At 40.7% G+C, this 15259-nt stretch overlaps 1 protein-coding gene across 1 annotated transcript in view; it reads left to right on the top strand.

The window, feature by feature from the left end:
• NMS (neuromedin S) overlaps positions 1-14737 on the top strand; it is a 45960-nt gene extending 31223 nt beyond the window's left edge. Inside the window, exons 3-9 of the mRNA XM_047069375.1 lie at positions 3310-3656; positions 5492-5547; positions 5877-5915; positions 9134-9157; positions 11931-11970; positions 12532-12573; positions 14587-14737. Of these exons, the coding sequence (XP_046925331.1) occupies positions 3323-3656; positions 5492-5547; positions 5877-5915; positions 9134-9157; positions 11931-11970; positions 12532-12573; positions 14587-14666 (615 nt within the window). The 5' untranslated portion in view covers positions 3310-3322 and the 3' untranslated portion in view covers positions 14667-14737. The remainder of the gene's footprint in view (positions 1-3309; positions 3657-5491; positions 5548-5876; positions 5916-9133; positions 9158-11930; positions 11971-12531; positions 12574-14586) is intronic.
• The last annotated feature ends 522 nt before the right edge of the window (positions 14738-15259 follow it).

Genomic DNA, 15259 nt, shown 5'->3' with positions numbered 1-15259 from the left:
CCATAGTTTTTAAGGCTATTTACATTTCCTAATAAATTTTTAAATGTGTTTTTATTTTTTTAAGTTTATTTAGAGAGACAGAGAGCACGTGTGAGTGAGTGCACGTGGGAGGGGCAGAGAGAGAGGGAGAATCTCAAGCAGTCTGCACACTGTAAGTACGGAGCCCAATGCAGAGCTGGAACTCACAAACCACGAGATCATGACCTGAGTGGAGATCAAGAATTGGACACTTAACCAACTGAGCCACTCTGGCGCCCCACCTAATACATTTTAAAATTTATTTTTGTTTATGTTCAAGAAAATTATTCCTGAAAATAGTTTTGTTTTGTTTTGTTTTGTTTTGTTTTGTTTTGTTTTGTTTTGTTAATTAGGCCATTTTGGTAAACTCTTTCATTCTACTAATTTGCCAGTTGATTCTTTTGGATTTTCTGGGTAGATAATCGTATCATTTGAAACTGAGAGTTTCTAACTTTCATTACACTTTTCATTTCATTATTTTACTTTTGGAGGGCTCCTGAACTTACTAACCCTCCCACTCCCCCATGTGTTTGTATTAGTCTGCTCAGGCTACCATTCTGAAGACTACAGTCTGGGTAGCTTAAACACCAGAAATTTATTTTCTCACAGTCTGGAGTCTGGAAGTCCAGGATGAAGTGCTAGCAAAATGTTTCGGATGAGACCTCACTCCTCAGGTTGCAGACAGTCCCTTCTCACTGTGTCTTCTCCTAGCCCTTTCTTTGTGTGCTCTCAGAGAAAGGATTCTGGTGTCTCCCTCCTCTTATAAAGACACCAGTCCTGGGGCACCTGGGTGGCTCAGTCAGTTAAACATTCGACTTTGGCTTGGGTCATGATCTCGCAGTTCGTGAGTTTGAGCCCCACGTTGGGCTCTGTGCTGACAGCTCAGAGCCTGGAGGCTCCCCCTCCCCTACTCGCACTCTGTATCTCTCTCTCTCTCAAAAATAAAAGATTAAAAAAAAATTTTTTTTTGAATAAAAAATAAAGATACCAGTCCTATCAGATTAGAGCCCTATCTTTATGCTTCATTTGGCCTTAATTATCTCCTTAAAGGCCCGATCTCCAAATATAGCCACACTGGGGATCAGGGCTTCAACATATTCCATTTCTGGGATATCAGCATAATCCAATTTCTGAATTAGCATTAAAAATAATGTTTTTAGGGGCACCTGGCTGGCTCAGTTGGTGAAGCATGTGACTCTTGATCTCAGGGTTTTGAGTTCCAGCCCCATGTTGGGTGTAGAGATTACTTAGAAATAAAATCTTTTTAAAAATAATGAGTTAAAAAATATTTCTATTTTTTATTCTAAATATCTGAGAAATAATGTGTGAAAAATGTACAAAATAAAATTAATTTGATATAAACCAGAGTTATCACATAGGTTTATTTGAAAAATGTATGTTTGTGCATAGAGCACTTAGTTCATGGTATAGACCAAATATTTAAACAATACTTATTGATTGATAGTAGAACTGCCACAAACCTTTGCTAGTATGTGTGTGTTGTGTCTAAAATGTCCATAAGTAATTGTGTTTTAATATCATATAGATAAGTGGTTTATGTTCAAAAAGCAATCATTCATTTTTTTCCCATTCGTTCAGTAAAGACTTGCAGTTGGGAAGTGGGTGTATTTCAATACAAAGATATCATCTCTTCCTGGTGTTTGAAGACCTTAGTTTATTCTCCTTGAACTAAAGTGGTAAATACTGTAATAAATAGAAATCTCTATTTTCTTGCTGGCTTAAGGAAGTAGGCAAAATATTATTGCTATACAGTAGTTTATAATTCCCACTCTCTTATGAATTAGAATTTTTTGGCAAAATACCACATTTTAAGTCATAATTAAACAGTTTATGTGTTTATTCTGAGTGACTCCCACACAAAATTATTCTTAAAACTTTCATTAACTGAAAAAAATGATATAAGATGACTTAGGTAAAGTATTAACATGTTTTAAATACATTGTAAACATTCAACAATTGTTAGTTGCCTCCTAATCCTTAAAAGGGCAAAAATTAAAGATATGCATAATGAAAAAAAGATATTTATGTGATATATGCCTTATACAGGTTGTGCTGTTTGCAAGACTGCAGACTTCATTCTTTCTCCTTTCTATTCCATATCCAATCTCAAAGAGGCTGTTAAATTTTTTTTATTATTGAAATATAGTTAACACACAATATTATATTAATTTCAGGTGTACAACGTAGTGACTTGACAACTCTATACCTTACACAGTGTTCCCCACAGTACCGTCTGTCACCATATGACATTAGTATAATATTATTCATTATATTCCTTCTGCTATACTTTTCATCCTATGACTTATTTATATTGTAACTGGAGGTTTGTACCTCTTAATTCCCTTCCCCTATTTCTCCCACTCTTTTACCCTCTTCCTTTCTGGCAACTACCAGTTTGTTTTCTGTATTTATAAGTCTATCTGTTTCTAGGTTTTGTGGTGGTTGTTTGTTTTATTTTTTAAGATTTCACATGTAAGTGAAATCATATGGTATTTGTCTTCGTCTTATATCACTTAGCATAATACCCTATTATAAGATGCCTATACTAGGCAAAGCAATCTGCAGATTGAATATATTCCCTATCAAGGAAGGTCTTTTTAGAAAAAAGTGAACACATTGACTAAAATCCCACACTTTTACAGACATGACTGGATTCAGATATCCTTGAGTCCAAATCCCTGCTCTGCATTCATTATGGTTTGGTAACCTTGGCAAGTTCCTTATTCTCTCTCAGCCTCAATTTTCCCATTCATAAAATTAGGGTAATCATACACTCCTTACGGATCTTCTGTGAGAACTACATAAAATAACCTAAGTGAAATCCTAAATAGAAGCTCAGTAGGTGACATGTTATTATTGTTGTTATTATTATTGTAATTAAACACTTATGTTTTCTTATATGCTGGTTTTATTTGAAATATTTAACTTATTTGTAGAAAGGAGTCTGGACAAACCTTAAGGAGTCTAATTTCTAACTATGCTTTTTAAAATATCTACTTGAACTTTTGAGTTTCTTGTAATATTATATCCAGGACTCCAAATTTTGTTCTCAGATGCACCAAAGACTATAAAACATCCTTTGTTAATGGTGGAAAATAAACAGCTTCTTAGGAAATAAGACTTCGTCACACAAGAGTGTATAGATTTATATCCAGTTCTTTGATTAAAAAAAGAGAAAACGCCTTTCTAGAGTCAGAAATGTTTCTCAAACCAGTATAGAATAACAATTATGACTCTCCACTTTTTATTTTTATTGATGGATTGAAAAAGATGATTCTCTACAATGCCTACCCCAGGAGGAATTATTCCACAAATAAGGGCCCAGCGTGACATTTATGAGAAAGCCAGGGTCCTCCTGTGCAAAATTGATTGGTTCTCAGCCAATGGGCTCCCGGGCGTTGCAAACAAAGGCACCTTCTCCACTGGGACCTATCAGATGCAGGGCAGAGTATTGCCTCTGCCTTTGGAACTTCAGGAAATGCTCAACTCCTATCTGGGCAGCACACATCTATGGCCAGCAAAGAGGAACCTGGCTTTGAAAATGAAACAACTTCCTCCTCAATTCGTTTCCATCTTGGCCATCTATTGCTTCTGCATGCTACAGATTCCCTCCTCAGGTAAGGAGATCCCTTCATCAGACCCCCAGCTGGGCTGAGCTCTAACCCTTGATCCTTCAGGGTGGTTCTGAAATGGCTTCCCATTTGTCCCTAACCTTTAAGAGAGGGTGGACAGAACTAGATGCTGCAGCCTTTTACCGAAGGACATGACTCCCTTGTGGAACTGTCGTTAAACAGCTCCTGACTTAGGGCTGTCCCAAAGATGAGCTGCTAAAACTGTGAGGGATATGAGTTGGAGACCCCGATGTCTTAGCCATCTGTGTTCCTGGAATTCTGAAGAGAGAATACAGTAAAATTGAGTTTACAGACATGAGGACTGGGGATTGAGGGACAGTTGGAGAGGGGCGGGAAAGGAATGCAAACAGGAAAAAGGAATATTTTCATGGCCTTTCTGTGGGCTCCCTGGAGGCAGGATCCCAGACAGAGCTGCGGAGGCCCCAAGTCTTAGTGGGCTTGGGCGCTGTCCGAGGATCTGACTGGACAAGGCTATTGCTTCACCAGCTTCTGAGAAACCAGTACCTTTACAGGGAACCAAGGGTGGGATATGGGATCAGTAGTCGGAATGCATTACTAATTTCAAGGTAATTCACCAAATGATACAGGGAGGCATGTGGTGGCAGCTCCAATTGGAAATGTGGACTATTTCAAAATTTCAGACTTTTCCATTAGAATTTTGATTTAGGGGTGTAGAAAAGTTTTGAAAATATATTCAAACAGAAAATATATTTCAAACAGTATGTTTGTTTTGCTGTGTCTTACAGTATAATCACAAAACCTAGACATTGCAAGGAACCTTGGAGGTCATCTAATTTAACCTTTCATGGCAAGCAGGGATCTATGATTTCCCTGTTTGATTACTTTCAGTGACACCCAACTCACTACCAGCCTAAGAGAGCCAGTAACTGCCTCTTCTTGGGTCCAATAGAATCTTGTTTATATTACACTTTGGGGAATTTGTTATTACCTTTTATTTATCTATCTATATATTTATATCCACCTCCCCCTTTTTCCTATTTAAATTTTTTTGTTTCCCGAGGATAAGGTTCCTATGGTCTTTATCATTTGTACTGTTAACACAGAACCTGTTAATAAATCCTTATAGGATTGGTTCAAATTACTTTGCATTTTTGAATGGCTCCAACCATCAAAAATTTCTTTACACTAAACTGAAATCTGATCACGTGTAACTTGTAACCATTAGCCTGAGTTATTATGTATATACTCTTGAACCAAATAATTCCCTGTCCCACATTTTAAAAAAATCTAAGTTCAGGGTTTTACATTTATCCCATTAATTTCACCTCTCCAACTGATTCCTCCAATTTCTGTATTAGCTATTCCCCCAAGTATTGCATCGTGTACAAATGAGATGGAGACTTCATTTAGGCCAGGTAAAGGCTGACTGGCATAGGGTGCAGCTGTGTGCTGGTAACACCCTTGCCCAGACCTACCCCTGAAAAGTCTGGTGAAGCAGAAGAACAAGTATCTGTACTTCTTAAAAGTCCCTAGACTGACTCTGATGCACACACTTTCTTGACACCATCTCCTAATATGCTATCACCATAAATTCCATAAAAATACAAATTAAGTTTTTCCCTCTTGAGTTACTAACTCTTATGTTGGTAACTCCTGGTAAATTAAAAAAGGAATTGTGTTTAATTAATTTTAGTACAAATCTCACATTTACTGTTGTAGGTAGAAATGTGTTTTCTTTGTAAATCCTTTTTAAAATATTGTATTTCTAGAATCTCTGTATGTTTTTCAACGTAAAGATTTAAAAGTTAATGCTATGAACTTTTTTCTCTAATTAATATTTTTGTGATTTCTCATAATAGGATTTCCTCGACCTCTAGCTGATCCTCCAGATGACTTGGATATCATGCAGCTTGAGGTATGCTGCTATTCAGTAATGTGCGATTTTTATTTCATCTTGGCCTTGAAAATATCATGTGGATAATGTTCACTTAAAACTATTTTAAGATCAGATTCTTGGCTGCAGCAGGAACTCATATTGCCATTTTCATAGCCTCATTTAAGGCATCCTGAGAGTTGTGTTGAAATTCACTGCCACTGTGCGAGAAGGTAATGCAAGGTTCATAAATGGGACAGTTTTAGAGTTTTATATGTGCTGTAATAGATTTCTATTGACTAAGGAATTTAGACTTATCTTTGATTCGAATTTAGACTTATCTTTGATGCATTTTTCATATTTTTCTTTAGTGGCTGGCATATGGGGCAACTCTTTCTTGGCAAACTAAGGTAAAACAGTTATATGCATATAATTATTCTTTAAGTTATAACAATTCACATGTTTATATCATAATTGATATCTGTAAGAAGCACAGTTTTTTGGTACCTTCAGGAGAAATCTGTGTGTATGTCTAAATACATGTGTAAGAATGTAGTTTTAGGAAATAACAAGTGAATCTGTCATATATAAAATACCATAAAATATTGGTAGTTCATGTATATTCTTATAATTATTATAATACATACATATATAATTATATTATGTATATTGTGACATATCATGGTATATGTTACAAATTGATATACTATGATATAATAGTTCTTCAAAACAATCATCTCATGTAAATGACCTAACAGTGATAGGAACCACAACAGTAATGTTTCAGTGGATACAAAGTAAATAGATCTCATGTAAAGAACCTAACAGCGATAGGAACCACAACAGAACCACTTTTGATTCAGTGGAAAGTACAAGAGGGTGGTATTAGGGTGGAGTCCGTGACTCTTAGCATACACTGAATATTTTCACCTTGAGGCACATCTTTTCTTCCTCACTTCCCCCAAGCCACAGCATACCATATCCTGGCCACATTGAGCTGCTCACTATTCCCCAAGTGCACCAGGCCTTTATATGTTTGTTTGCACAGGCTTTTCCTTAGCCAAAATGCCTTTGCAGGCTGTGTTCGCAGCTCAGACTCTAAAACCAAAGTACCTGGGTTTAACACCCAGATCTACTTAACTTTGGCAAATTTGTTAATCTCTCTGTGTCTCAGTTTTCCCATCTGTAATATGGGAATAAACCTCATGTTATTGTGAAGATTGAGGGCTTTAATATTTGTGAAGTGTTTATAGCAGTAACACAGTAAATGACAGCACTTCAGTGCCAGCTGTTACCATTATCTCTGATGCCACTAATGGCCATCCTTCAAGATTCAAACATCACTTTCTCGCTTACACTTCATAAGTATATCATGCCTATTTCTTCTTATTTTCAGTTTATCCCTATGCATATGTTTGAAGACAACTGTCCTCTCTTATCTTCAAAACTAATCTTATAGCCTTGATATCCAGAGCAAAAATTTAGGGTGAAAACTCAGTTTTCCATCTCCTTGCCACTGCCTGTTCACTTCACACCAAATGGGCTTCCCTACCCCTCAAATGAAGGCTGCAAGGATGTCCCCTACATAAGCAGAAAAAGTGGAAGTGTGGCAGTCACATGTGCTAGTTACAGTATTAAATTGGGTTATAGGTTTCCCCAAGTGCAAGGTGCCACATGGAATGAATTTCCTTCCACTTTCTCCATCTTCCCAAAGCTGATCCTGTTCGTCATCACCAGTTGTAGAAGAGCAAGGGCTTGTTCAGTGAACAGAACTATCAATATTTTTAAATCTATGGATAGAGAGATTGTGGCTCTTCCTGGTCTTGCTCCTGCATTAAAATATGACCTGTGGCATGTCACTTCCTTTCCTGGGGCTCTGGTTCCCTCAACTATCCCATGTCTGGATGAGCTACCTGGGCTCTAAGTCCACTTCCAGTCCTGCTCTCCAAAAAAGCCAGGTGTGTGTCTCTAGGGGACTTCTATCTTTAAGCAATTCAGAAAGCAGAGTTATGTTCTGCAAATAATGACACCTGTGGAAAGTCTTCCTGTTTTGTGTTTCTGGTGGGATCAGAAGATTAGATGGGAGGGTGGCAATAGATTCTTATGAACACAGCTCTACTGTTCATCCATTCAGAAAAATACATTCATTGGAAGCATGCCATATGTTAGGTGCTAAAGGTGCAGTAGTGGCCAAAATAAACAAAACTACCTGCTCTCATGAAACTTAAGTTCTAGGGGCACCTGTGTGGCTCAGTTGGTTAAACGTCCGACTTCAGCTCAGGTCACGATCTCACGGTCTGTGAGTTCAAGCCCCGCGTCGGGCTCTGGGGTGATGGCTCACCCCAGATGGCTTCCGATTCTGTGTCTCCCTCTCTCTCTGCCCCTCTCCTGTTCATGCTCTGTCTCTCTCTGTCTCAAAAATAAATAAACGTTAAAAAAAATTAAAAGAAAAAAACAAGTTCTAGTTAAGGAAAAAATCATAAATTAGGTAAGTACATTTTGAAATTTTTTTTATGTAAAAAGACAAAATTAAAACAAGGAAGGTGCATATGAAATGTTGAGAGTGGAGTTCTAGCACCTGGAAAAGCATCTTCATGTTCCTTGTTATTTTTTGGCCTGAAACATAACAGTATAAAGCTGATGAATATGGCACAAAAAACGATTGTTTGCCCAATAAGTGTCCAGAAAACACACATACACTCACACATACATGATGGGTGTGTGTGTATGTGTGTGTGTGTGTGTGTGTGTGTGTGTGTGTGTAGAATACATAAGTATCAGCTGCTTCCCATGTAGAAACTCCCCACAGTTTGCAGAAAGATGTAATTTTATCAACAGCAACAAGTTAGAAGTATTAGTAACAACTTTCATTTCTGTCTGGATTGAAGTTTGAGTTGATTCAAGAAGATTTCAGTGTGATTGAGATGTGAATGATCAATATTATGCAGAGCAGCATATTTGCAATATCATTGACAGTAATCCTCAATCAATTTTACAAAATGCGGGCATGGAAACCTGATTTATTGTTTTGTAAGATGTCTTCTTCACAGCAGTATCCTGGAGTAGCGTGTGCTGCCTGTGCAACCATCCCTGTCTGTCATCCACGCCAACAAGGGCAAGGTGGTGCTCTAACAAGGACTTAGAAATGAAAAGTTGGGCTTTCTGCCAAGAGATTGGAAGTTCATGTAGAAAGCATTTGGGGAGGTGGGGGTGAGGAAGAGTTTGGTTGATTTGAACCAACCCTAAAAAAGCTGAATTCCAGGGTACACCCAGCAACAAATTAAAAATTGCAATCATTAATTTTATTTCAACTCTTCGATGGTTATCTGGCACATGATTAGGGGATTGCTTGTGTGTACTACAGACCATGTTTTTCTCCCAAAGAAAGGTGAAATAAGATTTAGTTTTAAAATAATGATGTATTGCTGACAACTTGCTTTTTTGTAGGCCCTGCATCAACTCTAGTCTTACTGAGTTTGTCTAATTGATTTCCTTTTAGATTGCCAATTTATTTTGTAATATTCAGATAAATTCAATAAGGTCCCTGGTGTAACTTATACTGAAAACCTTGTCAATTGCCTGCCCCCGTAAAATGCCATGTAACTTACCCTCACAATTCTCTTTCTAGGATAATCAAGACATATACAAAAGGGTGAGTACTGCCCAGCCTGGCAACACAGGCATGTAACTTTCACATTGATAGCAAGTGACACTTGTACTAAAATCAACTCGTACTAAAATCAACTTACTAAAATAAGACTAAAACCTGTCTTATTCAGTTTTTTTTTTTTAATTTCACTACTCCAGAACTCAGGAGCCAACACATGCAGTTAAAAGTGGGGTCAGTATTTTACCATACTCCTCTTTCTATAAAAGTCACTCTCCTCTGCTTGCCTTTTATCCCTACCTAATATGTGCAGATAAGTAGAAAAGCAGGGGGCTTACAGACACTGTCTGTATAATAGCTCTCAAAGAGCTTTTTCCTGGGGCTTCCGGCATATTATCTCTCTCCCTGTCTGGGCTGGAAGTGATGTGAGGCTGACACATCAGAAAAGTTAGAGAATATATTACCAAAAAGGAAAAATAAGTGAGGAATAACTTTTTATTATGCACTTACAATAAATGTTTTTAAAAGGCCCCATAAATACTTAACCTCTATTTGCATTTATCATACTGCCTTATTTTTTTAATTAAAAAAAAATGCTTTGAGAAGTGTAAAGTGCCATATCCCCAGTAGTGATCCATGGAGCTGCACTTTCTATAACCATCACGATGTGTATGTGCTATGGGAATAACATGCACTACCTCTCACTTTGTTATTATAAACTTGAGTTACCCTGAAAGGCAGGCTGTGTAAGTGAATTTCTGCAGGGTATGATTTGAGGAATATTAGGAAGGTCATAGAATAAAATTCTTAATTCAGGTGCTCTGTCATAGTAACTGAAATTCTACCATTAGAAAGTCACTTATTTATATAGTCAAGGCTTTCCAATTCTTCAAGAACACCCTTAAAAAACAACAACAAACAAAACAGCAAAGTGTTGTTTCCCCAAGAGGCGAAGACTCAGCTGTAGTATAGGTTAGGAATGAGGATCAGGTGAGGATGGGGATATTCTCAGTAAGGGCCATGAGCACTGCAAAGGGAGAAAGGACACCGGAAGAAGAAAACTCTGTGAGACAAATGAACCTTGACTCTGAGCCAAAGTGTTCAGGGAGGATTCCCAACAACTAGATATAAGACACGGGTATGTATGTCTGAGTGTGTGCCGAAAGGTCATAGACAAGAAGTGCAGGAAAATCAAAGGCATTAGGGAGAGGGTTATGGACGCTGCCCTTCCTCCTCCTTCCGTAGACTAGGAGCGCACACCTGGAGCGAAAAGACATTGGCACTGGGTTGCTTCTTTGGTACACTGCACGCCATACTAGGGCAGAACGCTTGGCGTTAAGGCAGATACAAGTCTGATTTACCCTCAGGGAATATTTGTAAGTGATGTGTTGGAATTGTGGACTGCTATAAAGGCAAGCAGTTCTTTATTGAAAACATAAAATTTAAGATTAGGCTCTGACATGGACTTTATTCTGGAAATTAAACTATCTGTAAGGCGGGCAATGGAGAGGGCCGTGTCCCACCCTCCCTGCGCCCTCTGTTGCAGTTTCCGCCGGTGCGCCCGTTAATGCGCCTAGCGGCGCAGCTCGCCAACCGAAGGATGAAAAGATTTCAGCAGCAGCGCGTAGGTGTTTTTCTCTTTTAGGCCACCCAAAGTTCACTTAACAATGGCAAATGCATGTGGTCGCTGGGGGAGTGGGGGTGGGGAGGCACGCGCTTGCATGCTGTCTTTGGATCTAAGCCTCCACCTTGGGAAGGAGAGCTGGCCCACCTTGTGCCTCAGTCCCCAACCCTGGAACCCGACCCAGTGGCTGCAGAGCCCCCTGGGGGTGGGTCGGTGGGGGGCTAGTACAAAGTTCTCTTCTGCTCTCGCCATCCCTATGTTTCCTTTTAGTTTCCATGTTGTTTTTACTTTCCCTGACCTTTCCTCTTCTCTTGACGGGAACAGTTTGCCTTGGTGATCCCCTTGCTTTCCGTTGTTGCCCCCACCTGCCCTTTTATCCGTATCTCAGAATTTTGTTTCTTTAAAAATCGTTTTTTATAATTTAGAAATTACCAGTTTCAGTAATAGCTATAATTGTTCAAAATGCTAATCAAGATTTTGTTGCGTGGTAGCCCACCCTGCAAAAAAAAGAAAAGAAAGGAAGAAAATTTCTTTTTTAAAAATATTTTTTTTTAAGCAATCTCTACCCCCAAGGTGGGGCTCAAACTCAGAGATCCAACATCAAGGGTCGCATACTGGCCAGACTGAGCCAGCCAGGTTCCCCGAGAACATTTCTTTTGAATGCTGAAACTCATCCCAGTTTGCCCAGGACCTTCCTGGTATTAGCTTTGAAAATCCCAAGATCCCCAGGAAGCTGCTCAGGTCCTGGAAAATTGGTTGGTCATCTTATGCACAGGCAACAGTTTGTCTTGTCTGATCCACTGCTGACTGCAACCTTCCAGACTGAGCCTGATCCTTGTTATGCCAGACCCACAAGTAGAGACAGCTGACAAAGCTGCCATGGCTTAACCTTGAAAATTTGCCCAAACCGAGGGTCAGTTTCAAGTTGAGGCTATTGGGAAGAGCAAGCCAACTTAACATTGTGTCCTGGACACAAATGTTACCTCAAGAAAACATGCTTGCCTTCCTGAACAGGAAGTTACAATTGGCTACCCATGGTAAGCCCTTCCCCTGAACTGCTTTTTTGCACCTGATTTCTGGCTACCTAAACATTAGTGAGGATGGAGCCAGGGAGGTGCAGGGTCACAGCAGAACAACGGCAAGCCTGGGAGATGTGGTTCCTGTTAAAGTAACCTGTGCCTCCCTCCTTCACAGGATTCGAGGACTGATGCAGGAGATTTCACCAAGAAGGAAGGTAAGCCCCCATGGAGAACAAAACTCCCAAAGACCTACAAGGGAAGGACAGGAAGTGCTTGGAGCTAGGCAGTCTTATAGCCCCTTCAGATCTCTTCTGAAAGAACTGGTCTCACAGTATGCCCCTGAAAATCATCTCTGAGGCTGAGCATTTAATTTCAGGTTTTCCTGAGCTTGTCCTGAGGCAGATAGGAATCATGGGGCAATGCTTCTGGCTGTTTATATTTCATCTCCATTCTTGCAGATGAGTCACCTAGAGCCATCTGTTCCTGAGGATTTGCTTTATGTGGCTCAGGGGCTCACATACCAGTTGTATAAACTGGGGGAGAGGTATTGCAGACGGCACAAACCAGCGCTTCTCGAGGTTGACCATGAATCGTAGATACCTTGGGACTTTGTTAAAATTCAGTAGGGACCTGAGAATAGACATTTCTAAAGAATTCTCAGGTGTTGTTGATGCTTCTGGTCTGGGGACCACACTTTGAAAACTGCTGTCATAGACATCTTCAGAAGACCTTTGGCACAAAGTGGTTACATAATGGTTTGTGTTTTTATGTTGCAGGATCACACTGCCACCTTAGGACGACCATTTTTCCTTTTCAGGGTATAACACATTTCTTTTTCTCTGTTTTTAACCCCAGTTCCCCCCTGTCACCCAATTATGAGTTCCTGCAGAATAAGCATAGCCCAGCAAGCTGGTGAATAATTATGGGGACTATCTCATCCTTTACTTAGGGGTAACTCTCAAAGTCTCCTCCTAGATGCTTTATGTTTATAGAGGAAAGAGTCCAGAAGGACCCAGGCTGAGAAACCAGGGCTCTGGGACCGTGGGTGGGAGGCGAGAGTACTGCTGATGGACAGACATGGGGGCAACCAGAATTGGAGTCTGTGACCCTGAGCACGAAGGTCAGGATACGTGGCCCCCAAATGCACTGGAAGTAGTATAATCTCCATCCTCTCCTCCTGCCCTGGGATCTCTGAGCCTCTTGCAAAGGTCACAGAGTCAGAAACTGTGTTTGTGATCCTCCACTGGCTAGCTATGCTTCATCCCTTAGATCCTCAATTGTTTGCATCAAAAAAATCAGACTATGAATCAGACTAGACCCATGGCCCTCAAACTGCCTTCTGTGGGTCACTAAGAGGTTCACCAAGAGGTAACTCTGCAAAGATCAGACAAGATTGGAAAACATGGCACCCAACACTCTCAAAGGTTTACGGTGTACACAGGCGTGTCCTTCAGGCAACAACCTGTAGTTCCCAACTTGTTTGATCAAGGAAGTTCTTCCACCTCCATGCTGCCTGCATGACCTATTAGTGGTTATTCTCCAGAAAGTGCTTTGAGAAACAGTGGGTCTCTATGATGTCTTTAGGGTGAGAAGTCCTGTGATAAGTGGTTTGAAGACCATCCCACCACATAAATAGAGGCTGGGGGTGGTGGAATGGTGGGGCGGGGACAGTGGGCTATAGGATCAGCAAAGGTCCTGGAGCACTGCCACAGGTGACCTACTACCAGCCCTGGGCTAGGGATTACCAGGTGAGCTCCCAAGGGGGCTGCTGACATCCCAGTTAGGAGAACAAGGCCATAAGGCCCAGTTGAGGACCTGAAGCCCAGAAACAGGTTCTAGGCAGTTTTGTCTCAGTATCTGTAAGCTGCTCCATTTTTTTTTTTTCCAGCCAAGGAAAGGAAGAAATACTGAAGCGAACACCCAGTAGGATAGTCCAAGGTCAGCCCCATTGCAGTCTTCTCCTCCTAGCAAATGTTGTGTCTGACTGAAGGGGAGTGAGAGGCAACCAGAGCGGTGGTAGTTCAAGAAGAGGCGGGCCACATGGAGGCTCTGAGGGCCCCCCACCCCCTCCCTTCCCTGCTCTCCACACTGCAGAGACCTCCACTGCAGCCTGATAGGCTGTCCCAAGCACACAATGCAGGCTTTGCTGCCTGCCAGCTCTTTGCAGGTGTGTTGGCTCCAGCAGTAGCTGTGAGGGAGAGAGAACCCCACATGGCCCAGCTGATCCCCAGGACTTCTCACCTGACTCTTCTGATGAGGGAAAAGCCACCCTGGAAGGCTTGGCAGGGGAGGGGGGGTACCTTATAGTGGGCACATCTCTGAGTACAGCCAGGCAAGGCTACTCTGTCCATTCAGCAGTGTTCTGAGACCCAGTTTAAATCTGGGAAGATTCGTTGGCCTCCAAGCCTGTGGAAGTGAAGTCCACGTATGAGGGCAACTCTGGGCCTCCTCTGTCTCTTGTGTGGTCCCAGGGGCATCAGGTGGCTGTCCTTCGGAGGTGTCACAGTTTCCTTCCTAGAGCCTGATCCTGACCTGCTGGCAGCAGCTAAAGCCTGGGCAGGCCTAGGTGCCTGAGAAAGCTGTCCAGATGCTGGGAATCAGAGCTCTCCAGGTGAAGGTGGGGGAAGATGTTCACAGAGGCTATAGCACTCACACAGACCGAATGGCCTAATTAGATACAGCAAAGATAAATAAGTACCGTTTTGGGGCATTTATGACTTGTCCAATGAGGCATAATTTTAAAATATGTTATATAATAACATACCCACCGGTCTCGTCTTGATTCTGATAATGATTTGTTGCAAGTGGTACATTTTTCTCTTCTTTTGCAGAATTCAGTGGCAAAGAGAAACTGGATCAGATAAGGAAATCGAGCAATTATTTTGAACAAATGTCAAATTTCTTTCTGTGAACAATACTTAAAGATAATTCTCTTGCTCTGTATTCTCCAGAATATTCAGTTGTGTAAAAAATAAAGTAGCATAGGCATAACATTTTCATTTCTTGTTGGGAAGTCTTGGGGGAGGGATAAGATGTATTTTTAAAATAACAGGATATATATTTTTTAAATGTGTTGGTTTTGGTATTGTTTTCACGTGCCTCAGGTATCTTGTTATTACTGAGAATTGAGAGGACTGTCTGGCTTCATATTCTGACCCTTCCCCCTTTAAGCTGGAGGACTATGGGCTGGTCACTTCTCTATGCCTCATTCTCCTCCATGGTAAAGTGTAGTTGGTAATGATAGTACCTTCACATAATTTTTGTGATGACTGGGGAGACCACCTGTTTTAGTAAGGGGCTTAGCATAGTGGTACATAGTGTTCAGTAAGCATTGGCTCTAATTACACTTCAAAGATGAAATCAAAGATGATTTTCATGACACAAATGGTACCAGAGCAACTTGCCCTTATGAGAGCTGCTTCTCTATGGCTGACCAGGGCCTTGAGGTTATAGCACTAAGTTAATGTCTAACAATTCCATGAGTCTTGGGCCCCTTACCTTCTT

Source organism: Lynx rufus, unplaced genomic scaffold (genome assembly GCF_022079265.1).
Source record: "Lynx rufus isolate CCGP_SWC_20201006 ecotype Redwood Valley unplaced genomic scaffold, mLynRuf1.p SCAF_8, whole genome shotgun sequence".
NCBI lineage: Eukaryota > Metazoa > Chordata > Mammalia > Carnivora > Felidae > Lynx > Lynx rufus.
The sequence above is the reverse complement of the archived record's forward strand: the minus strand, read 5'-3'. Positions and strand labels throughout refer to the sequence as shown.